Source organism: Mustela nivalis (assembly GCF_964662115.1).
Source record: "Mustela nivalis genome assembly, chromosome: 3".
In the NCBI taxonomy this organism is placed as follows: domain Eukaryota; kingdom Metazoa; phylum Chordata; class Mammalia; order Carnivora; family Mustelidae; genus Mustela; species Mustela nivalis.
Window position 1 is genome coordinate 146,056,016 of NC_139022.1, and position 25,837 is coordinate 146,081,852.

A 25,837-nucleotide genomic window follows, 5' to 3' on the forward strand; every position below is an offset into this window, starting at 1 on the left:
CCTTCCAGAATTGCCCTTTCACTTTACATTGGTCAAGGTCATTATCCTGTATTTTGGTGTTTCAGACCAAAATGTTTCTGGCTTTCCATCAGAGTTTCAGTCATCCACATGGTTCTCACTATTTTCTGCTTCTCCCTTCAAGATACAAACTCTGCTGCAGTTCTAGAGACTGCATCTACCTATGACAATGGCTGGCTGAAGAAAAGAGGGATCTCCTTATTTATCGGTAAGATTGCCAGAAGCCTTCCCTTATGCCAGAACTATGTCATATGCCTATCCTAAATCCAATTACCAACAAAGATAATGGTATATTATGTTTGATTCAATGAGTTCCATGGCCTTGAGGAGAAGGGTGGGTTCACCAAATAAATTAGAGCTGGTCATAACGGGAAAAACTGGTGATCATTCCTGGATAGCAGCCAATAGCATCTGCTACATAAACCTCTGCTTGCAAAATACTAAGAGATATTTTTCACATAGACTAACAGAGGAATGATAGGCTCCAGAATTGTGCAATGTGGTGCTGCTAAAATTAATGACGAAGTAATTTTATGAAAATAGTATTGGGAAATTTATAAAGTCAAAATTGATTCATTTTCATCTAACTGCATAGCCACTTAAATGACAGAGATTAGTGTTGGTTAAGAATTCAAGGTATGAAAAAAAAAGGAATTCAAGGTATGAATACTCTAAGCATGGATATACAAGAAAAAAGGAGAAAACTATAGTTAGGGAAGTATATGGAGTGATAAATAATCATATTGAGAAAAAATATGGATAAAAGGATATCATTAGACTAAGATTTTTTTTTAAGATTTTATTTATTTATTGACACAGAGAGAGACACAGTGAGAGAGAGAGCACAAGCAGATGAAGTGGGAGAGGGAGAAGCAGACTCTCCACTGAGCAGGAAGCCCAATGTGGAGCTTGATCCCAGGACCCTAGGATCATGACCTGAGCCGAAGGCAGACACCCCATGAATGAGCCACCCAGGTGCCCCTAGACTAAGATTTTCTTAAGAAGTCTATGGTAGGGGCACCTGGGTGGCTCAGTGGGTTGAAGCCTCTGCCTTTGGCTCAGGTCATGATCTCAGGTTCCTGGGATCGAGCCCCGCATTGAGCCCCGCATCAGGCTTTCTGCTCAACAGGGAGCCTGCCTCCCCACCCCTCCACCCCCACCTGCCTCTCTGCCTACTTGTGATCTCTGTCAAATAAATAAATAAAATCTTTTTTTAAAAAAGTCTATGGTAAGTTTTCTCAAAAAAAGAAAAAAAAAGTAAATAAAGTATATTAAAACAAGAAATGTCTGGTAATAATGAAAGCAATCTTTTCTGTTTAAAGAAGTACCCTAGAGAAGACATGACCAAAATAGTTAGGGATGAAGTCTAGTTAGTTGAAGAGTAAGACTGATATTAAAAATTAAGTCACCTTTCTACACAGACAAAAGGGAAGGCCAAGAATTATTTCCTTGGGATAAATTCCTAAGAATCACCTGATGAAAGATTTTATCATTGTTCTGCTCATTCATGCAATTTTTTGACAATTTCTTTTCAAAATATCCTACTGACTCAGAACTTTCAACTGCTGATCATTCCAGTATCTTTGGGGACTACAAAATATTAAAAATATAAATAATCAAACACAGTGAGCTCATTAGGGATGCCTACAGTTACTCTTGATTTCTTACCTTGAATCAAATATCAGGGACTTGACCTCTAAGCCCTTCCCATCCTAAATAACCTAGATTTTTGCCAGTCTTTTTACAGTTAAGTTACATGAGATTTTTAAAAAGCTATTAAGTCAGAGTACCCCTTAATTCACATTTGCATTTACTCACTATATTTCTTACTCTATTACTATCTTTCTAAAATAGACAAACTAACCTGTTTTACACTGTTTTTGCTGCCATAGATGGATATAATGAGAGTAATGGGAAGTTGGGGTGCACACCTTCTAAAGGTTCTCTCACTAGTTTGGTGGATAATGTTGGGCAAGTAATTTTTCCTTCATGGACCACAGTTGCCTCATGTGCAACTATAGGAAAAAAATGAAGAGACCATTTGGTATTAGATGGGCATTTCTGTTCCATTATTCCATGATTCTAGAAAATAAGTTGAGTAACAAGATCCCACGTTCAGTGTTAAGTATCATCCATTTTTCTATTGCCATGGTGAAGTGCTGATAAAATACAACCTTCATTATTCTGGGTCTCATATTTTAGAGAATTTTTTAAAAAGATTTATTTATTTATTTGAGAGAGAGAGAGTACAGAGGGAGAGTGAGAGGGAGAAGCAGACACCCCGCTGATCAGAAAGCCCAATGTGGGACTCGATCCTAGGACCCTGAGATCGTGACTTGGTCCCAAGGGAGACGCTTAACTGACTGAACCACCAGATGCCCTATGTTAGAGAATTTTAAAGCCAAAAGTTATTTATCCATTTTCCTAAATATTAGTCCTAGGCCTCACAACTGTTTGTGTCAGAATCAGAAATATAATCTAGATGTCCTAACTTCCAGGTCTCATATATTCCCTCTTTTTTCATCTGATTATGTAATAAATATGCACTGACAAATATTCTGAATTGTATTTCCTTCCCCATGTGAACACTGTAGTTGATACTATCAGTGGTGATAATTAAAATACAGGTTATCAAGCATTTGTCATTCCATATCTTATTTGTTTCTGGACGGACTCAGCATCCAACAGTATGAAAATCTTGAAAGTAAAGGCTGAAAAATTGTATATTTTCCTATAAGAAACAGCTCCAGGAAATTGTCAGAAAATAAACCCAGAATAACATTCAATAGCACACAGTATACACAGCTGCTAAGGCAAAAACTGATTTGAGTTTCAAAATATTGTTTGATTTAAAACACATTACCTTCCCTTTTTATAAATTTTAAGTCCTTTTGAAATGAAAAATCATTTAAAAATCTACTGGTTAAAGATTACCTCCCTCCCAAATAAAAACATGTTACTTTTTATTAGCTTTCAGTAGTGCTGAAAATAAAACATTATCAGGAAATAGGGATGATTTATCTAAAGGGTGTTAAGATGCTGTCTCTTTTGCAAACTGTGTATGCGGTGGGGGTGGGGGTGGGGGGGACAACTACTCCCCTCTGTCCCATTCCTGTCTAATCTTCCAGCCCCCTCCCCAGGAACCTCACACACTCTTAGACTTGAGCCTCACCCACTTCTTTCCACCAAAGAGGAAAGTTCCTGGACTCTGGCTCTCAGTCTTACACAGCTACTTTGGTGCAAGACAGGGTACTAGATGAAAGCCCCTCCATATTATGCCACGCTCCCTCCCTCCCTCCAGTGGGCGCCTGTAGGGAACAGCCTCTGTGATAAAATATCTCACCTTAACCTCCTCTTCTCAACTGTAATTTAATTCCAGCTCCTGCTCTTTCCTGGTGGGAACTGAGGGATACATAGCTTTCTCTTTATCCTCCACCAACATAAGGGCAACCACAAATTTCCAATTTTCCCTAATAGTCACTTAGTGGGGTGGATTTGAAAAATTCACTTGGTAGTAAAGACAAGTCAAATAGGAGGGGGGGGGGGACAAAAAACACATTCCCTCCAAATGACAGAAACAAATTTTTTAAGACAAAAAAATTATGTAAATGAAATTGGCTCCCAAAACTCTACACAATTAATTTCTTCCTAAAACATTTGCGGGCTGTCATGTGGATATAGTCTTGTGTATTTTTCAGTAGGCCTAAAAGGGTAATGTTTATCAATAAAATGTTCCTAAGTACCAAAACTAATTATACTTTATATTGCTAAATCTGGAAGTTGCTTTATTTAAAAAAAAAAAAAAATCTGAGGTTTCTATCTTTACCAAATATGTGGCTTCCTTGCTGTCTGTATTTCATTTCCCTTGCTTATTTACCAAAAGATAAACTAGTCACATTTTCCCCCTGGCTTTGCTTAGTTATAATTTTTTTAACCTCACAGACAATTTTATTTTGGACTTTGAGAATGGGTGATCCTCTCCTTAGGTTTACTGTGTTTGTTCCAATGTAAAATTTTATCCAATTTAAAAATGCATTAGCAGAAATTCAACTGACACATGCAAAACACAAAAACGGAGTTCAAAATGGCTGCAGAGTTTGTTCCCCATATTCTAACACTAAAGCAGTGAGTCAATAGGGATCTTTTTTTCTGTCAAAACCCCCTTTGTTCTCTAAAACTGACTTGGCATCATCCCCCAGGTCTTTAGTGCGCAGATTGGGATCTGGCGTTAAGAATCCTCACTGAAGGAAGCTCGGAATGCATACTGGGAATATCCTCCAGTAGCTCAAAAAAGTTTTTTCTCCACCCGTTACGTTGAAACTGTGTGCATCCATCCAGCCCTAGGTTTCTATGCTAAAAACCAAATCGCATTTTATCTTTGCACAAAGCTAGCTCAGGAGTCAGGTCTCTGTTCCAAGCAAAAATAGGGGAAGAGTAACATGACACATAGAGCACAGCCTCCAAGTTAGGGAGAAAAGCTCTCTTTACTGTTACTGTGGTGGTACCAATAATCAAAGGAAAGAGGCTGTTGTGCAGAACAAGTGTCTGCATTTAGGAAGGGAATAAAGAAGCAGAGGGCATGCTTTTGACTATGTATTCAAAACCCAGAACTTTCTGGAGGAATAAAATCAGGCACCTGAAAGAGAAAGATACAAAAACATCAATGTAAAAAGACCCACTGTCCTTACTCCTGAGATCCTTCCAATACAGAGAGCCCCAAATTTTGAAATCGACATTTCTGAAGTTCAAAGCACTCCATCTGGGTACCTACCCAGAACTTTTCTATTCACAGGATACTGGCAGAAGACGAGTCCTAGCCCCCCAACTTGAGCAGGTTCTTGGACTTCAGCACCTATGTCTAAGGTCAGTACTCATCTCTGCTTCCCTCTCTTATTTGTCAATGACGAAGAACTCACATGTCTACTCTCTTAGTACCGAAGTTTCTCTGATAAATCAAGTATTCAAATTTGCCTTCCAATTACAATGGACTACCTTCTCTGTTGTACTAAGTAATACTTTTACTGGTGTTATTTCTGTCAATCTAGAAGCTGGCCTCTAGCACAGAGAGAAACCAGCACTAATTGATATAAATAACACTCATCTGTTATAAGTAAATATCAAACAAGTGCACAAGCTGTTTATATATTTGGAGGAAGGTAGTCAAAAGGTACAAATTTCCTGTTATACGTAGTTACCAAGGATGTAATGAACAACATGATGACTACAGTTCACACTGAGATATGATAATATAAGAAAGCTGTTACGAGAACAGGAGTTCTCTCACAAGGAGAAATCTATTTTTTCTTTTCTTCTTTTTGTATCAATACGAGAGGATAGATGTTAACTAAACCTATTACAGAGAACATCCACCATATATGGAGATCAGACCATCATACTGCATACCTTAAACATATACAGTGATGCATGTTAATTATTTCTCAATAAAACTGGGGGGCGGGGAATGAAAATGGGTCATTTTAGCTCTTGGCCCATTTTCCTAATTGATGCTTTGGAGTTAAAAAAAGTTATTTTTTCAGTCAATTCCAGATAAACTGACAGGCTTTGACTTTCAAAATTCAAAAAAGACTACATGTCTAATAAGAGGTACTTGAAGGGGTGTGCGTGTGTGTGTCTGTGTGTGTAAGAAATGGGTTAAGTAATTTCTCACAGTTATGTTTCTAATTGCAGAAAATACAAGATTAAACCACTTCTTATATACACTTCCCTATTTTTAACCACAGCAAATATAGATAAAACAGTAAAAACAACACTGGCAAGATAAATAAGTCCAAAAAACATTGCTCTCTAGTGCTATAAAGTAGGAAGAATATATCCGAATCCATCCACAAATGAGCATGTCTTTGGTTTAAGGCAAAACAATATTTCTTTCTCACAAGTTAGCCAAAAAGTTTCTACGCCCTTTCTCCCTCTGCCTATAAAATTTAAATATATCAAACCCGAATATCCAAACCTCACTGACAACTGAAATGAATGTGGAAGCCAGAATGGTAGGGACAAGGAGCAGCCTCTGTACATACCTGAGCAAAAAATTCATTTCAAAATGACATTTTTTTAAACTCTTATCCTGAGGGCAGGCTCTTTATCCCTTAGCTAGGATTCAAGCGAGTTATTGAGATGCTCTCCTAATTTAGGGATAGTCTAGTATCTTCTCAACCACAAGGACATGCTCTTCTAAAGGCACAAGCTGGAATAAACTCTGAGAATTTTCCAAACATGCTAAACGCCCTGGAGATTATGAAATGTTCTCCCTCCCTGTCCTACAGCTTCAGCAGAGGCCACTGCTGTTCCTGCAAGTGTATTACATCTTCTAAGTATGTGAAGCCTTCCTGCATCCTGCTAGTTCAGTGCAGGCGTGGTAGTTCAACATTCAGGCTGGGCAGCTTGCTCCACCTTCCCAGGCCACTGCCTCCTTCTCCTGTCCACCCGCCTCACCCTACCCCCCCAGCCCCCCACCCCTCCACCCCCCCACCCCCGCTCCAGTTTATCCTGCATCTGCTCCACCTCCTCCTCTTTCTCCCCCACCCCCAACCTGTGAAGTAAGGGCAGCAGGATTGGGAAGTTCAAGTCTTTTCTCCCTATAAAGGTTCACAGTTTTATCATCATTCAGGCTGATAAGGAGAGAGAATAAAAGACAAAGGCTTGATCCAAGCTCTGTAAATCCTGAGTTATATTCATTTCTGTAAGAAGTTATTTGTCTGTGAAATGTATGGAATTATCTGGACAGTGATCAGTCCACAAAATTATCTATATATATAGTTTATCTTGGGAGTTTTTGTACTGTACTCAGCTTTTACGCATAAGGTAGGCTGCATCTTCAGTTTTAAAGAATAGTCTTTGGAGGAAAACTAAGTAGGCTAGAAAATAATATTATTTATCTCCCTCCTTCCTTTCTAAGTAAACTATAAGTAAAGTTCAATGTAACAAATTTGCTCACAAAAAATTAACTTTAAAGATTGGGAAACATTTATATTGTTCATAATAAATTGAAAAGAAAAAAGGTAATTTTTTAAGGTAATTTTAATATGGAGCCTTTACTATAGCTTTCCACAGATACATGTTATTTATGAACATAATTTCTACTTAACTGGATTAATTTTCTGAAGTTATTTGTGTGAGAGTATTTTATTGAACATTTAGCAACCTTTGATTTTGAACTTCAAAGACATTCACTAAATTAAAAAAAAATCTCTGCAATAATTAATCATAACTCAATACTAAATTATATATTTCTTAAGGACAAATGCCATGTGTCATTATCTTTTGTGTAGTTCAAAGAATAGAGCATAGAAAGCAAGCACAAGATGTTCCACAATGCCCTTCATATTAAATTACACTCTTCTGTTACCTTGTACCTATACAAAATGGATTACCACACACTGGTCACTCACTGCAAAAGATGTACATTCTTGTCACTGTCCTGACTATGACACAGAATTCATCCCAATTGATTCAGATGAAAAGACTTGAACAAAGTTACCAGTTATAGAGGTACAGGTCAGTGAAATAGACAAGCAAGGAAAAATGATGGTAGACCAGCAACAGAAAGGAAATTTTACCACTCCTTAAGCTTATAGGGCAAGGGGAGGAAATAATATTACAGGGACTCCATTCAAAGTTGGAACCCTGCAGGAGGGTCATCCAGTAGGAAATGTGGATCTGGAAGAACGTGGCCATGGCCAGAAAAGTTATGGTCAATTGAAGAGGAGGAGGAGGAGAAGAAATACCCAGAGTTCTCTCTCTCCTGGGCCCTGATCTTCTGCCGATTTCTTTCTCTCACAACAAAACCAACAGCAAGTCATTGTCCAAGGGACATTGGTGAGGCACACGTGTCAGCCAAGAGCTGAGCAGAAGAGGGCTGGAAATGGATCTGGGGACAAATCCAAGAAAAATCCAGTGCCATGAATATCACATTCTCCCAACACAATAATATTTCTAATAGTAATTATTGGAGAATTAATCTTTGTTGAAGTTCATTTAACAGAGACAAAATTTGTCATGTAGGGAGAATGGGTTTCAGGTCAAATTATATTTGATAATACATAAGTTTTAATAGGAGGCACATAGAAGAGTATATAGGTAAGGGAACTCTTACTGGGAAGTAATTAAAGTAAGCTGGAAAGCATAAAATAAGCATCCAAATGTCTGAGAGCAGAAGGTAAGGAGAGAAAGTTAGGTTGAGTTGGCAGAAAAGATGCAGCCCAAATGCGAGTCACGTAGCAAGAAAAGATTGAGTCTTGATCCTGTGTGAAGCCAGAAAACAGCTCTTCTTATAGACAGTAGGACAACCAGAAAAAAATTTCAGAGGCTCTTTTTCCTCCTCTCAAATCTCTTCATTTGCTTTCTGAGTCCTAAGATAACTTTATTTTGTTCACCATTAATAATGAAGTACCTGAAGTCATTCTACTCATTCATTTAATCATTCATTCATTCATTCATTCATGCTTTTTACAAGAAATGCTGCTCTGTCTTATTTATTTGTAAAATCCCGCACCACACACAATACCCAGCTGGCACATAATAGGTTTCCATAAACGTCAGTTAAATAAAAACCAGTTAATGAATGGACGAAGAAAGAAACTTCCTATAAATGTTTGTTGTAAGGTACTGCAACTTTGAAGAAAACATGACGACCTGCCAATTGAATCATAAACATAAATGACTTATCAGAGGGTTTAAAATTCTGATCAAGGATACAGGACTAGGAAACCTAGAGGGCTTGAAGTGGAAGAAGGCACAGCTCTACAAAGGGACAGCTGCAAACACAGACAACAAACAGAACGCTTCATACTTCACAGCTTTGTCAAGGGAAGGTTCTGTTTACCCTCAGCTGGGAGAAGACAAATAGCAGCTTTGTGGAATTATGTTTGGTGTGTTTGGTGCCAATAGGCAGAGTTGAGGTTCCAAGAATGTTGGTGATTTATTGGATAACTTAAACATTCTTACATAATTTTTTTTTTCCTTCAAAAAATCTTTGCCACTACCTTGGCCATTTTTCATTCTTCACAATAGATTGCTAAGACTGTTTGAAAGCCTGGGAATACAAAATTTAATCTAGTGTCAAGCCCTGGGGAAAAAAAAAATTATTTAAGCCAACACCTATGCTTTGAAACATCAAATTTTATGAAAATTTAATCCTGGAATAGAGAAAACAGAATCAAATGATAAATCCACTTTTTTAGAAGATGCCATGAATTTCCTGGAGGAGCACTTATAAATTCAGATTATATAGAAAAAAAATTCTTGATTATTCTGCAAGCATGTGGCATGCATTGCTTTCTAATTGTGTTCATTTTACAAGTTTTGATAACATAGCCCCCTTTGCCAAATATGTACATCAAAATTTATTCGGCTAGTCAACCGGTACCCAATTAATAATTCGACACCAACTTATTTTATTACTTTTCTCTGGCTAATCTATTACAGCAAAGATTTATTAGTTTTGCATAAGTAAAGCTTCCTAACCCCTTATCATTTCCACCCTGGCAACTCAGACATTAGAGTGATGAGTGGTCAGTGATAAGAAGAAGAGAAGCCAAGAGGCAGGAAAGAGAAAACAGACGAGGCAGGTGTTACCAAAAAATTTAGGACAGTAGCCTATGGTTGTTAAAATTCGGACTCAGCATCTGAGTTCTAAACTCTGTTCTACCACTGAGTGACTTCGGCATCAGTTCCTTCAGCTATAAAGTAAATGAGCTTGGATTCAACTACTGCTAAGTTTTCCCCTGGCTCTCGAGTTCTATACCACTCTCTTGTGTTTTAAGACCTCTCTTCCTTTCAGTTGAAACCTCCTCTTAAAAAAACAAGATATCACTATTTGCTTTGGCCCAAATATCACTGACCACAAGCATCATCTCTAGCTACATCCTGGAAAGACCAGAAGTTCCAACGATGCCTTAAAACTGGCATCTTCCTGGGCTTCCTGGGCTTAGTTGGTTAAGCGTCTGCCTTCAGCTCAGGTCATGATCCCAGAATCCTGGGATCGAGTCCTGCATCAGGGTCCCTTCTCTGTGGAGAACCTGCTTCTCCATCTCCCTCCACTCCTCCCCCTTCACTCGTGCGCATGTGCACACACACACTCTCTCTCTCCACTGAATACATAAAGCATAAAACAAAACAAAACAAAAAAAAAAACAAAACCCTGGCATCTCTCCCACATCCAAAAGGGAACATGGGCTGGAACACACAGTCACAAGGACTACCCTTGCAGACTTCAAAAATGAGGCCTGCACATGTCTACTTTGTCGAACAGCCTGGCTGACTTTTGACCTGACTTCTTATTATTTGAAGCGGCTTACTGACACTGCCAATTACATCACACATAAGCGAACACACATCTTGTCACCGAACCACAGATAGTGCCAAGCAACATAAAGGATCCAGGAAATACGTACTTAAAACGTAAACCGCTCACACAGAAGAGCTACCGAAGGATCTGGAAGTACATACGCAAACGGCTCCTCTGAGGTTAAATAGTCACAGCTTAGGATTCTTCAGTGGCTGCTGCCACGGACTTGCTTTTAAAAGCTTCAGTCGCTTCTTAAGACATCACATTAAACAAAAGGCCACATCTATTTCTTCCAATAAAGAGCTAGCCCAATATTACTGGGTATGTTTAGGACATAGAAATAAAGCATGCCTTCCAGAGGTTGGAAAAAAAGAAAAACAGCCTTTTAGAATTAGTTTAGGCACCACTCCAATCTGAACCTTGTACTGTCCTTTTCAATCGCTGCAGAGAAACAATTAATAAAGGAACCCATTAAGACGTGATTATTGCTGCTAAAAAAGGAAGGTAGAATTTCAGTCCTTTGAAGTAACTGAGAATGATTCAGGCCTCATTACAGAGATATAATCTACATTCATACATTTATGTTAGTGATTCAAATCTATTGGGAGAGATTGAATTCCGTTAAATAGTGCATCTTTCCTGTGGAACTTTTCTCAGGCTTTCTCGGGCTAACCTCAGAGGTGACCTAACAATGCAAAGCAGAGGAGTATTTAGGGATTCAACTGTGCTATAAAAGAAAGGCTGTACAGAAAAGAAAAAGAAGAATGAGATATAATCTAAAAAGCTATGTCAGCTTTTCCTTTGGGCTGTTTTGTGAATGCCCTTCCTGTCATCACGCTGTACAGAAGAACTGCGGAAGGACTCGAAGTTTTAAACACTGCACCTGCTGCAACTAGATTTTAATATGGAAGTCTGACGATGTGTTTTTTTTCCCATTTCAAACAGAATGAAAATATGAAACTTCTCACAAAGATCCCAACAGCTTTCTCTGCTGGAGCAGAAAGTCAGTAGATGTGGGGGTGAGGGGAATAGAGGGGGAACTACCTTCAGGGTAGGAGGGGGTGTCTTTTGTGAGTCTAAAAAAAAAAAAAAAAAAATTGAGAGGATCTCAAGCTGGCATCAATAGTGTTGATGTCCAGTGTAGAGAAACCTCAAAATTACAACTTCCTTTATTTTATAACTTTTTACAGCAGAATCTTTACTGTATGGTTTCATCAAACATTAAAAAAAAAACAAACATGCAGTTTTAATTAGTTTTGTCAGTTCAAACATTTGGATTCTACTGAACAGTTGGACTGAAACTCAAACCCCTTGGAAACACTATGCTTTCTCTCAAGCATTCGTTAGGTCAGGTATAAAACTGTGAACTAGAAAATTAAAATTAGCCCAGTGATTTCATTTTTAAACATCCAAACTTTAATGAAAGAACAAAACTTCGAGCATACGAATGACGTATGTTCTTTATTTAAGTTTCCAATTAATGGCTACAAAAATCAAAACTAATTGTATTAAATTAAAATAAACCTACTGTGCTATTCACCACATTGTCAAAATCTTTTCAGTAAGCATTGCAATTGGTTATAAACAAATGCAATTAAAATCCTGATTCTAGCATTACATGGTTCTATTTCAAAGGCTCTGAATGCATAGGAAAATATAAGCAGATGCAAGTAGTCATTTTTTTCAGGTCACTAAACAACGTAATTGGGCAATCATTGCTAATGCCCATCGCTAAAGTTAGATTTTTTATTTCTCTGTATTTTCTCCTCTTCACAATGAAGACTAAGGTCAAATGCACATTGTAGGGATTCTGGCTTGTTGTACATACAGACCCCAGCCCCTCTGATTAGCTCCCTTCCAATTACAGTTACAGAGGTCAAACTCCCAAGTTCACCTTGAAGCGATTCTCCATCTTAGAACAGCAGTCTAACTATTAAGTTGAAGCATATGAAATTAGCGCTTTGGAAGGTCAAAAAAATAGAAAATACAGCAATTTCATATGCTTCAACATAACACTAATGTTTAACTGCCTTACAGAACACAAATATTTGACGCCATAACATCTTCAGTTCCTCCTCCCAGTCAACCCTTCCCTACCCAGTACACAGCAATTCTTGGAGGGATCCTCTAGGAACTATCTCTGACTGGGATCAGAACCGATTATCACAGTTCTCTGCGTCTCGTGCCTCTTCATTCTTGGCAAGGCTTCCTAGCCAGGGATTTGGTTCTATCTATACCTGGACTGTGAGCATTGCTAGCGACCCGGTGAGGGCGAGGAGGAGGGAGAACTGGTAGTGCAGCTCTATCGTAAAATAGAGCCCTCTTAACATTAAATGTAAGCATAGAAAAAAGAAGGACGCCCCTATTATGGCCAAGTGCAAAGGAAATCGCATGGAAAACAGCAGAACATTCGGCCAAATCCTATGGGTAAATCGTCGCAATCTCAGTAAAGTGCGTTCGCTTTGAAGTGCACGCGTGATTCAGTAAAGGACTCATGCTAGCAATTAGAAACTGGTCCTTTCGGTCCCCTAGTTCATTTGCGCCAAGGGAGAGGCGACTTTTAAGGGTGACGATAAATCTCCCTCAGCTTAAAAGGCAGAGAGGGCCAAAGTGTGAACTTTTTACTTCAGCAACGGAAGCGAGAAATCAGTGATTCATTAAAGCGGAGACCTCCTTGGAAGCTGGCAGAAGAGGAGGAAAAGAAGCTAATTATGTCTCCCTTTTCTGTGCTCACTCCGACCAGTTTATAATCTGCCGCTTCAGAGGGTTTATCCACAGCATCCTCCGCTTTCTCCCCCAGCCCGCCCCTCCTTCTGGGAGCCGGGGAGGGGGGACAGCAGTCGGCCAGGCGGCAAGCTCCAGGTGGCTCACAAGTGCTTCCCCGCCAGAGGAAGGGGGGAAAAGCTCCGACGCCGGAGAACAAGTGAGAAGGGGGCTCCCCAGAGGGGACCGGTTCAGGCTGGAGGACGGCAAACTTCGGAGAGCCCGAGGACGCAGCTCGCGCCGGTGGCCCCGCAGCCCGCACGCCGCCGCTCCCAGCAGCGCGCCGGAGCTGGAGGCGCGGGGCGGAGGCTGCGGCCGCGGGGCCACGGGGAAGGGACCCGGCGGCCCCCAGCTCCGCGGAGGCATCGGGCTCTCCCCTCCTTGCTCCCCTACTCTCCCCCCCACCCACCCCGCCTCGGCCCCCTCCCCCTCCCTCTCCCCGGCGTTCCCAGCAGCCGAGGGTTTCAGATGTCCCACCGCCGTTTGACCCCCCTCCCCCCGCTTCTCCACCCCTGCAAATGAGGTTTGACCAGCAGAGGCAGAGCCCACCTCTGGCTTAGAATCACTGACATTTAGACTCCAGGCTTCAACCTGTTTACAAGCGGGCTTTCCAAAGGAAGGGGGTGGTGGGGTGGGGGGGAGGGAAACAGGGCCAAACAAAACACCAACCGCCATCTCCCCCAAACAAGAAGTGACTTTCTGGAGGCTTCAAATCAACAGGCACCACCAAAAAGAGAAAGCAAGAGGGCGAAGCGAACAACGGCGACCGGCAGCTCGCTCGCCTCCAGTTCTGACAACTCCAAAGGGACGCGCTTTTAGAACCGGCTAGCAGGCGGGGGCTCTGCCGAGAGGGGCGAGAAGGTGCCAACCCCCGAGAGGCGCAGATCTCTCCCCCAGCCTCCCACCCCGACCTCTGTGGGTTTTGTTCACCGTGCTGTCATCTGTTTTTTAGACTTTTTTTTTTTTTTTTTTTTTTTTTTTTTTGCATCTACCATGGTGAAGAAAGGAGTGAAGAAGAGAACAAAGTAACTCCTAGGGGAGTGAAGATCGCTGGGGACCAACACCACCACCGCCACCACCAGCTCCTGCTACTGCGGCCACCCACGTCCACCATTCACCGGGAGACTCGAGAGGCGCAAGGCAGCGGATCCGAGAAAGGAGCCAGGGGAGGCAGCCGGCCCTTCCGAGGAGTTATGGATGTTGGTGCATTCACTTCTGGCCAGATCCGCGCCCAGAGGGAGCTAAGCAGCGGCCGCCACCTCCAGCTGTCTCCTTGCCTCGCACCAGGTCTTACCCTTCCAGTATGTTCCTTCTGATGAGACAATTTCCAGTGCCGAGAGTTTCAGTACAATGTGGAAATGGATACTGACACATTGTGCCTCAGCCTTTCCCCACCTGCCTGGCTGCTGCTGCTGCTTCTTGTTGCTGTTCTTGGTGTCTTCCATCCCTGTCACCTGCCAAGCCCTTGGTCAGGACATGGTGTCACCAGAGGCCACCAACTCCTCTTCTTCTTCCTCTTCCTCCTCCTCCTCCTCGTCCTCTTCCTCCTTCTCCTCCCCTGCCAGTGCGGGGAGGCATGTGCGGAGCTACAATCACCTCCAAGGAGACGTCCGCTGGAGAAAGCTATTCTCTTTTACCAAGTACTTTCTTAAGATTGAGAAGAACGGGAAGGTCAGCGGTACCAAGAAGGAGAACTGCCCGTACAGTAAGTAACAAACGCGCGCTCCCCTCCTTCCAATTATCCACCCCCCATCCCACAAGGGGGGGGAAATCTGTTCCAGATGTGGCCAGCTAAATATTTACGTCCCCAACCCCTGTAAAATGATTAAGTGAAATACTTTCACACTAAAACACTCCCCCCCCCCATACATTGTGCTGCCGCACCCCCTCTCCTTGGCGCAGCTCCCTCCACACCCCCCGACTCTTTGCCACCCTATCTGCCCCGTCTCTCCGGCTTGTCATTCCCAGGACCACGCAGGGCGCTGAGAGTTGTTGCTGTGCCTAGATGCCCCCTTTCCGTCTCCATAGCCCTTCCGCACCCCATCTCAAGGTCCCCTCTCCCTCCCTTCTGGAAATGGCTCGAGTAAACACTTTTGGTTTCTTTTCGCTGGCAATCTTATTAAGAGTTTTGGGACAGTTTCCTCAAGCTGAAAATAATTATCCGCTGTCAATTATAGGGGCTTTATGGGACCTTTATTTAAGAAAGAAAAGTCAATTCTGCTGGCTCCCCACCCCGATGTCTTTACCCCACTACCTATCTAAACAGGAGTGCAAACATTTTTCTGGTTCTGATTCCCCCCCCCCCCCTCATGTTAGTTTGAGTGATCGCAGTCCACGAAGTTAGCTTTTCAGGCACCACCGCTGCTATTTGTCTTCTGCCTGCCTTCTCTCTTGGTAACATGACGCTCACTCACGTCTGCATTGTCAATGGCATATGCGCTGCTTTGTGGTGTCCTGTTGTACTCCTTTCTTCTGAAACCTCTCATATTGCAGAGCCATACTACTACAGCTCTGTAAACATCTGGGACTGGATTCACACAGACCTCACACAAATTTCATTGTCATTCTTTTATTTTCAAAGTAAAAGTCATAAGTCTGTTTCCATGGCTATAGTTTGTCCCCTTGGATGAGGTTTTCTGCTCAGGACGAATTATGCCCTCCGCCTCATCCCTGGATTTCTTTCCATTTTCTTCTCTCTCTTTCCTTCTTTAGCTCTTTCACTTCTTTCTTGCAGGGCTGTGGGCTGGGTAGAGGGAGGGAGAACTAGAAGAGGAGGGGTAGATATTGTGTCTCTTCTTGAATCAGTCCTGCAAAGCCAGATTATTCCATTGGCTTCCTTTCCTAGTTACTTTCAAGTGGTGAGACTTATTCACTCTCTATTGATTGCTGTTTGAAAGGATCCTGAGGCTATGTAATGGCACACTGAGGACAGTAGACAATGACATTTAAACATCTTTAATGACCATTTAGCATTATCTCAATGGTCCTTCCAAATTACGCTTTCTGTGTCAGTTGTTTGGGAATTTCTTGGCAACTGACTTAAATACAAGGGTTGGACATTCCAAGATACCTTGGCCCAGAAAAGTATCTGGTACTAAGGAGAAAGACAGTTAATCAGAATTTAGCATTTTCTTTTTAAATATTTATAGGAATTAAGACTTAAGATTTCTTATTTGGGAATCTACATATATTCAGCATTAATTTCTGTTCCTCTTCAGCAGCTGTTTCCGTTTACTAAAATAAGCAGTATGTTTAGAAGTAATAAAAGTACTTGTGAAAGTATTTTAAAGTATTCCATCTTGTGTTTAATATAGAGATTTTAAATAGTCCATTACCTATTTTTTTTCCATTCTGATTCATAGAAAGGGGCTGAAATAATGTCATTTATGATTTTTTTGTTTGAAAGTCATTTGTTACCTGAATTTATTAGATACTGTACATAGATGTTATAGTTGTTGATTAAAATTTAATACCTTTGTTCACTTCTAAAACAAAAGAGTTGTGTCATCCAGGTAGGATGATAGGGGAAGAAGTAAGCTAAACACTTGCTAAAGAGTGAGATGGGAGTTTAAAAAGAAAAAAAAAATCCCCATTGACTGAAACCTTTCTTTGTATTTTTAGTTCATGGAGATAAATATATTTTCAAAGTGTTAACCTTGAGCAAAATTCCATTTGTTATTTGTTTCTTCTGAACTAATTTGATTTTGCTATTGGTATATTTTAACTGTCTTTATAATGTGATACAAGGACCAATCTATACTAGGTTGTTTACACAACTGAAATTAATATTTTCCAAAATAATAATTGTGTGTGCTTATTTAATAAAATGATTGTCCGGATACACATAGAAATATATTTTTACAACAAGACTTATCTGTGAAGAGAAGAGTATATAATTTTTATTGCATAAAAACTAGTGTGGAGAATTTCCACTTTATCCAAAATATAATAATATCTCTTCCATATGATAAAGTGTAGCAACAGCCCTTGTTAAAATATCATATCTTATATAGTAATACAATGTTAATTAATGGTTGAAAATGAAAGGGGGTAGGACTTACTGCTAAATAATGTCAAACCATAATAATTTAGGCTTTCCAAGAACATCTGTATCAAAACATAGCAAGTGAAAAGTAGAGGTTGAAAAAGTCTTAATTTCACATGTGGCTGGGTAATCAGAACACTGCTACAGTTTCCAGCTGGACTGATTCAGCTGAACTACATGGTATCATTAAGATATTGTCTAAATGTTGCATAATTACATGTGAACAAACTTTTGCCATGCCTACAGGGTAACCAGCCAGACAGCCCACCAAATGGTAGCCTGCTAAATATTAGGGTTTCTGAAGAGTGTCAGTTCCTTGTCCAAAAACCACTTTTCAGTAACATTTTCCTAAACAAGTTATTAATTATTCTCAATATACAAAGCTGTTCTTTTGAGGTTTGCTTATTTGAAGCTTAATTTTCTTTGTTACTTTTGACCCTAGTATTATTGCTGCTAAAATACAATAACAGCTTATCTAAGAGGTTACATGTTTGGGATGTCCTGGGTAATTAAACAACTGCTTTACTGGCTTTTTGCCAGCAAAATACTAACAAAAGGGAAGTAAGGAAATCACCCATAAGCATTGCAAAATCGTTTTTAACTTCTACCTCCAAAGCTGGTTCCCAGAAATTGGATGGTTCTAAAAATATTATATGCCTAAAGAAACTCTTTGCAATTTAGGTGATTATAACTTTTTTTTTTTTTTTTTTTTTTTGTGGAAGAAGGGTGGTTTTTGGTTTGATTCTATGCCATTATATGAAAATAGAATAAAGGGAGCAAAGATGAATTATGTTTTTTCAGCTAGAAGTCTAAGAAAGCTTGAATAATTTAGAATAGCTGTAGTGTATCTGTCACTAGGTTTGCTTAGGCTCATTTAAGTTTGTTTTATCATTCTTTACATCTAGCTCTTTGCCCTTGAAACATTACCACTCAGCTCCAGTTCTGGCCTCCTAGAAAGGCTGGATACAGCTGTTAGATACCCTTGCAACTGGGACTGGGTGGACTTACTTCTGGATGTGAGTGGACTGTGGGCTTCTCCCACGGTTGTCACTGGTAGAAAAGGGGAGTCTAGTGAAAAGAAAATGTATCCCTAAACTTGAGATTGCCAAGAATGGCTATTCTCAAAACAGAAAGCCACAGTGCTTGGGAGTCTTTGCAGAAAAGGAGTTCCGGAAACAACAGAGAAATCAGTGTAGCATGTGCCTATTTCTTCAAATATATAGATCATTTAACACATCATGGTCCTATAATTAAGGTATAACTATCCATATCTTTTCAACGATGAAGCTGAAAAAAGGAAATTATCCAAGGTCATTCAATTGGAAACCAAATCTATTTGGTTATTTCTTTTATCTCCACCACTGGCAGCATTGATGCCAATAATATTCTAATTAGATGCCTCAGAACTCTTAACAACAAATTCTAAAATCGTAATCACTTCTTGCTATGAACACCGACAGTTCTTCAGGTTCAAACTGGAACAGTAGTAAATTGGGAGAGGAACAGAAATGAAACATGTTCAAGGTGTCCTCACTGCAGGTGGCTACACGGTATCAGACAAGGTTAGTGCATTCTCTAAGTGAAATATCTCTTTCCATATTTTGTTTGGGAATATATCTGCTTATGGAAATACAAAATACATGTACACAGATCTCATCTCTTGAAAAGGGCATTAGAAATACATGACCATTTAAGAAAAACCCATGAATGTCATTGTGTATAGTAATTGTTTACAGCTGAGGGCAAAATGTTTAATTGTTCCCACGTGTAATAAAGTAAGTTTTTTTTGTAAATACCAGTGTGAAATTGGGCTGTTGCAGAAACTTCTGATATACGACTCTAAAAAGGGCAAAATCGTAGAGACCTCAAGCTATATATATATATATATATATATATATATATAAAGAAGGCTTTAAAATGAGTCTACAAATCTAAAGGGTATTTTACCACATATAAATGACAAATTACTGTCTAGGATTAAAGGTCTGCCTTATTACTTCTAAATCAGGACTAGGACTTATTATAGAAAGTTAAGTAAGGGCGAGAAAGTAATAGGGATTTGAATATCATCTCCTAATAAATATACAATGGCTTTTTGGAAAGAAAACCTATATACAACTGGTATCCTCTTTAAGTTGTGGTCATTTCTAGAGTTTGGTTGCATAATTTACAGCTGACAGCCCTTAATCATGCGCACTGAGGATTTATGAAGGTGGAAGGCACTGTATTTAATGTTTACATGACACTGTCCCGTTGCCTTTACTGCATTCCTACCATATGGACCCTCCACTTTGATGGCTTTATCATAAATCCATTAAAAAATGCACAGTTACAGAGTTTCCTCTTCATAAACCTGATTTATAACCTACTAGAAGAAACCCAAGAAAAGAGTTGGCAGAAATCATATGCCAATATTAGAGTCTGAGAACTGAGAAATGCCAATTTCTAGGTAGGTCTTGGGTATTTTAGGATTCTATTAGGCAAAGGTATGGCCCATTCTTTAAGAACAGGTGTTTTCAAAATGATGATTAAGCACAGAATTTAAAAGAAAAATTGTGTCTCACAGAGCCAAGGAAACTCCATTGCATGCACATTTTCTTCTATACTTTTACTGTCTGGTTTAGAGCAAAAAGGCTTATCCCACCCAGTTCATCTTTTTAGTGTTTAATGAACTTATAGTAGAATATGAATGAGCACTTTAAATTCCTGCAGAGTTACCTTCATGTGCAGAGGCAAACCCCATTTATTATCCAAATGTCTGACTTCCCACAAGCCAAAAATGCTGGAAAAAAAGTTGACAGCTCATTTGAAATGGAGCTAATGTTCCTCACATTTATGAGCTGCCTGTGAATATCTACATCTTTCCTAAGCTTTAAATGTCTGGACACTTATCCAAAATTGTAGTACAAATGATATTTCTTTATTATCCTTCAGAAAGAAGAGTAATACATGTGTATGAGTTCAAAGTGATTTTAATCTATCTTAACATTAATTCTGTGAACTCTGCAATGAAGAGTAATTCAGATGACATTTTTAGTATTACTGTTCCAACATTTGTTCGCATTAAGAGTTGATACTTGCTTAATATAAGTAAAACATTAGCATTTCCCTCCCAGAATTTAAGTTCTTTTTCAATTTTCCAGTATGATGAGACATAAGATTTATGTTTATGTAATTTTAATACAGCTTTATCACAATCTAGAAGATAATGAACCTCATTTTGTCTCAAGTCTTTTATGCAGAAATATCTTCATTTTTTATGGTGTATTGCAATGATTTTAGACTCATTTACATTTACCATGTGACCAGTGGTGTTGTTACTTGGTTTTGCCAATCAAAAATACTTAACTTTTCATCACTGGCCTTCTTCCCCCGCAACCCTCTCTCCCCCGCCCCAGCCCCCAGTGCCTGCTCCCTTTACCTGTGCCAGTTAGTCTGGATGTCAAGTGGCAGCCTAGAACTAGGCCTCTAAATTTAGTGAAAGAAAATGTACCTGCATCTTGGGAAGTCATCAGTGACACTCTGGCCAAGGATTAATGAATATAAAATGTCAATGTTTTATAGAATCAGTTTAAAACCAAACATTTAATCAGTACAGAGTTGACACAAATAGAAAGTTTCAAGATACCTAAAAGGGAGTCAGGTCATCCACCAAATAATAGCCTGAAAGGCTCCCTGGCCTTAAAATCAGGTCAGTTGTGTTCTTTCTTTGAACACTGTGTTCTAATTGGAACAATAAATCAAAGAAGACACTCCGAGTAGATTCCCATGTAAGGTGGACAACTGGACAGTGACTTTTTACTGCTGCTAACACGTGCATCCAATTACCATCTGAAAGATTCATAGTGCTGGCAGTAAAGCATTGCCTCGTTTTATAGTTCACCTAATAATTCTTTAGCCTAAATCTGTCCACCTTTACCTATATCTAATCTGTCAGTATGTGTGTTATCATTAATGAGGAATTTTCAAATGTTTGGCATGTTTCCTACAGTGAAAGATGACATGGAACGATTAATGAACCATTTAATTAGCCTTAATAGAAGAGGCAAAGTATTGATTAAGTCAATAGATCCCCAACTTCAGGTAACTGTCAACTAAATATAACCTAATAACTGCACCACAGCTATCACTTATTTATGAATAGTGTGGGTTAACTGCAACTTAATTCCAAATAGCAATGTTTAACTGCAAAGTTCAGAACTTTTTAAAAAGATCATTTTTCTATAATCATTATTTTCTTTCAAGCACCTAGTGTTAACATGCTTTACTGAAAAACGTATGTGTTGGTTTTCATCCTTAACCTTGTTTGATGCCTTTCCCTGTTGAGGATAACCCGACTTATTCATAAAGTCTCTACAAGTCAAGGTTCATCAACCTCTAATAGTTCTCTCTCTCTCTTTTTTTTTTTAAAGAATTTATTTATTTATTTGACAGAGAGAAAGAGTGAGAGAGGGAACACAAGCGGGGGGTGGGGGTGGGAGAGGGAGAAGCAGGTTCATTGCAGAGCAGGGAGCCCAATGCGGGGCTTGATCCCAGGACCCTGGGATCATGACCTGAGCTGAAGGCAGACGCTTAAAGACTGAGCCACCCAGGGGCTTCAATAGTTCTGTCTTGAGACATTTATACACCTGAAATATTAGCCACCTGTGGTAGCCCTGCCTCTGATACTTTTTCAGAAACCATGATGCCTTTTCAGTCCTTCATTATTTTCCTCCTCTTTTTCTTGTCCCCTCCTCCCACCCGACTTTTTCCTGGTTTCCAACCCCTTTCCATGCGTTGGTGGTATAGTGGTGAGCCTAGCTGCCTTCCAAACCCTTTCCATTCCACTTAGGCCAGGGAAAGTCATCCATTATCATTGCTCAGCATGTCATATTTGGAGTCAGCAGCCTCAACCTCTTTGAATGTGCAACATCCAAGATAGATAGCTTATAGTCTATGCGATAAATTTCTTCAGCAATGTAAATTCCACATACCCCATCAGGATTCTCTTCTCATGTTGAATCTCCAGTGAATTCTTTCTTATCCCAGCACTCAGGTCAATTTCTTATAGCCTTGCCTTTAGTGAAATAGGCAAACCACGGAAAAGTACCTTCTGTGAATGAATGCTGACTGGTTATTAAATCATCCTTCTGTAGTTTGCCCCAGATTAAGTATTCTGTTTCCAATTACTCTCTTTTTACAGGTTCCTTTTACCTTTCTTTTAACTTGTTTTAGTACATGTAACACTTACTAGCTACTTTGTCAATTTCCCTACCTTTCTGTCTTTGGACTCTTGTGAGAGAAAGTAAAGACGATTTAGAGAATCAAATAACTATTTTTCTTCTATTTTAGTCAACATTTATTTCAAAGAAGATGAATGCTAACCATAAAGGTTTTTATTATTTCCAACTTCATGATTTCCCTTAAATTACAAAGCTTCTCTGTACATCCCTGCCAAATGTAGCTTTAAAAAATAAAACTCGTTTTCTTATTAATAATGATTGTCGGGGCGCCTGGGTGGCTCAGTGGGTTAAGCTGCTGCCTTCGGCTCGGGTCATGATCTCAGGGTCCCGGGATCGAGTCCCACATTGGGCTCTCTGCTCAGCGGGGAGCCTGCTTCCTCCTCTCTCTCTGCCTGCCTCTCTGTCTACTTGTGATCTCTCTCTGTCAAATAAATAAATAAAATCTTAAAAAAAAAATGATTGTCAAAAAATGTAAAATACATATGCATATATATACTCCGACCTGACCAAATATAGAAATGCATATATCTTTGTTGGAAAAATATTAAGACACTGACAGAAGTTAGAATTTGAGTTAATAGAAACAGGTGTGTTCGTATTTCTTTCAAGGAAGAGGCTTTTTGTATTGATGCCTGAATTAAATTTATTTTTATTATATACAGAATCTGACTATATATGTTAGATTGCTCTGTTACCATAGTAATTAAAAGTCAAGCTTCTTTTTCCAATTGACTTCAAATTAAAAAAACACAATTGGTTTCAAATTATATAAATATACAGATATAGATATATTTCCAAAGCTTTATTTGATTTATTAATAGAATTATTAAAAGAAAAATTAATATTTTGTAACATGGGGAAAATGGTGACATATGATATTAATTTACAAACTATTTCTCATCTAAAGTGAGCTATATTTACAATGTTATTAATAACAGTAATTACCAATATAGTAAACCAGATTTTTAGGGCATTTTTTGGAACATTTCCATAGAGGGGTATGATTCTACAAATATGAAAAAAGAAGTGCTAAGCATGTTGATCAGATTATGGAATAAAAACTTAATAAACAAAACGACAGAAGTGCTTTAAAGCTGAAGCAAGAGAGACAGTAAAGGACATATAATTAGAATGTTCGAAGCCAGAGGAAAAGCAGAAGAAGCCAGAGAGCATTTAGACACAGACTGTGGAAGAAGGAGGACATGCTTTTTGTTAGAGTGATGGAGACAAGGGTTTTGAACTCCCAGGAAAGAGATCAAGCTAATGAGTAGCATTGCAAAAGGGCTGACATGACAAGAAAGGTGTGAAGGAAATATAACCCAAGCACAGGCATTTGATGGCATGCTAAATTAACTGAAATGAGAACCTGTGATCTAAAAAGAATCCCACAGAAGTAATCGTACCACGGTATCAAAGTCAGAAAGTCTAAGTCCAGAGTTCCTGCTAAAGAGGCAGTAGGAAAGAGGGACTGAAAGTGTGGGCTTTGATTAAAACTGATTACAAGTATGGTCCTGGATTGAAAATGCGCTTTGAAGACACAGAAGTGGGTGTAGTTAAGGTTTTGAACTGCCAGACAACAGTGTATGACTTGGGCAAGTTGTTATCAGTAAAACAATAACATTAACAATACCTTCCTCTTTCCTATATGGTCGCAATTAAGTGAGATTATTCATTCATTCAGCAGAAATTGGGTGCCTGCTTTGTGTCAGATACTGTGTGACACGTACATACAGAACTGAAAAACGATGGTTTTGCTCTCATAGTCTAAAGACATGACCGAAAGAAAGTAAGATCAAGTAAACAAAGATGTGATGAAAAATTGGGGTAAATGCTAGGAAGAAACAAGTAGTATACTCTAAAAGTAAACAACTGGGAACTATTCTAAACCTCATGGTTAAAAGACATCTGAAGGTTGGGGGTAGGAAGAGGATGGCGAGTGATGCCTCCTCCAAGAAGTACAGAATCAGTGCACTGAGCCTGGGGTGTGGTGAGAAGTTTGAAGTCAGACTTAATGAATGGACTAGATTAATGGTGCCTGGTGCCTAATAAGGCCTCATCAAATGGGTATTATATAAAGAAAATGTAAAGATGATGCTTCCCTTTGTTTTAAGGAAAAGGATCAGGAAAGCAACTAGCAGATTATTTGCTGAAGAAGGAAGTAAAAATACTGGAACTGAAGAAAGGCAGGAATGAGGAATACACCTAGCATTTTTATTAAAGGGAAATATTTGAACATCTGAAATTATTTAAGATTTGCAATTGTAGTATTTGTAATGCTCTACAGTTTGGGGGGAATGAGAAAAGATCTGGTTTATTAAGAAACTAGTAACAGATATTTGAAAACTGAAGATAATTTGAGGAGAGAGAGAAGAGTTGAAAATTAAGAAGATAACACATGAGTTCAAGGACATATTGTAAAAGAACAAAGGAAAACAAACAGGGACGAAATAGGTAACTATGGAGATTGGAGGAAAGGAGATTATTGCAGAAAAGGCAAAAAGAGAAAAGTGATTCTAGATGAGATATTTCAAGACAAATTATGCTCCAAGTTATGATATAATTTTGAGCCAGGATTATCAGAGAGGCTCAGCTCTCAGTAAATTCTGTAGAAGGTTCTTGATTCTCATCCCATGACTGTGGCCTTTTTGGTCCATAGCCTCAAAGGGTTTACAATCTAGACAGAGATCCTCACAAGGGGTTGGAAGATAATATAAGACATTTATACTAACCATCAAAGAAGCAGGGCAGAAATGAAACGGACAGCAACCCATGCAATGCATGAATGACAGGGGCAGTATCACACTGATGATAAGGACTCCAGCTAGACATTGACAGAAGGAGAGGAGCAAGAATGTCCTAAAAGAGAGCACAGAACCTTGTGTGAAGTTTCTAGCCAATAACAAGTAGGCAAAGGAGGTGGAGCAGAGTTTACAGGCTGGGGCTACCTTATGAGACACTAAGTAAAATACACTAGAAAGTGCTGTCCTGGGGGGCGGGGGTATGGTATATAAATACCCTTATATATGAGAACTTCAATTTTCTGCTAAAATGTTACATGAACAGATTTTTCATTTAAAATTGACCTTCGTTATTTGTTTTACTTCTTGAAGTAAAGGAAGAACAAAGAGAAAGCAGAGCAATATTTTACAAGGCTGTATAAATTACAGTATAATAGACGTAACCTAAACATACTGAAATTCTAGCTTGATCAGCAAAACAAACCAAAACTCAAAACTGATTTTATATTAGGGACACAAAATAGTTCTTCTGATCCACCCCAAATGGCATTTATCGTTGCTTAAAAATTTAAAATAGTCTCTACTGCAGAAGTTCTTAAAATATACATAGCGCTGGGAAGGGTTTTGTCATTTCTCAGCCGATTCCCAAAGGCTACTATTGAAGCCTCATCAGTATTTGTTCCCATTGTGTATTTCTTCTTGTCATTACTGTTCTAAATTAGCTCAGGCTTACCTGGTTTAGATG

General features: G+C 39.3%; 2 protein-coding genes across 3 annotated transcripts in view; one reads left to right on the forward strand and one right to left on the reverse strand.

Annotated features, from left to right (window-relative positions):
* Positions 1-14,787, reverse strand: part of LOC309860793 (uncharacterized protein) — a 190,549-nt gene extending 175,762 nt beyond the window's left edge. The window contains exon 1 of one of the 2 annotated variants that reach the window (XM_082723250.1): positions 14,483-14,787. In XM_082723250.1, the coding sequence (XP_082579376.1) occupies positions 14,483-14,532 (50 nt within the window). In that variant the 5' untranslated portion in view covers positions 14,533-14,787. The remainder of the gene's footprint in view (positions 1-14,482) is intronic. The other variant, XM_082723251.1, reaches the window with a different exon arrangement.
* FGF10 (fibroblast growth factor 10) overlaps positions 13,652-25,837 on the forward strand; it is an 86,400-nt gene continuing 74,214 nt past the window's right edge. The window contains exon 1 of the mRNA XM_082723248.1: positions 13,652-14,792. Coding sequence (XP_082579374.1) covers positions 14,438-14,792 — 355 coding nt within the window. The 5' untranslated portion in view covers positions 13,652-14,437. The remainder of the gene's footprint in view (positions 14,793-25,837) is intronic.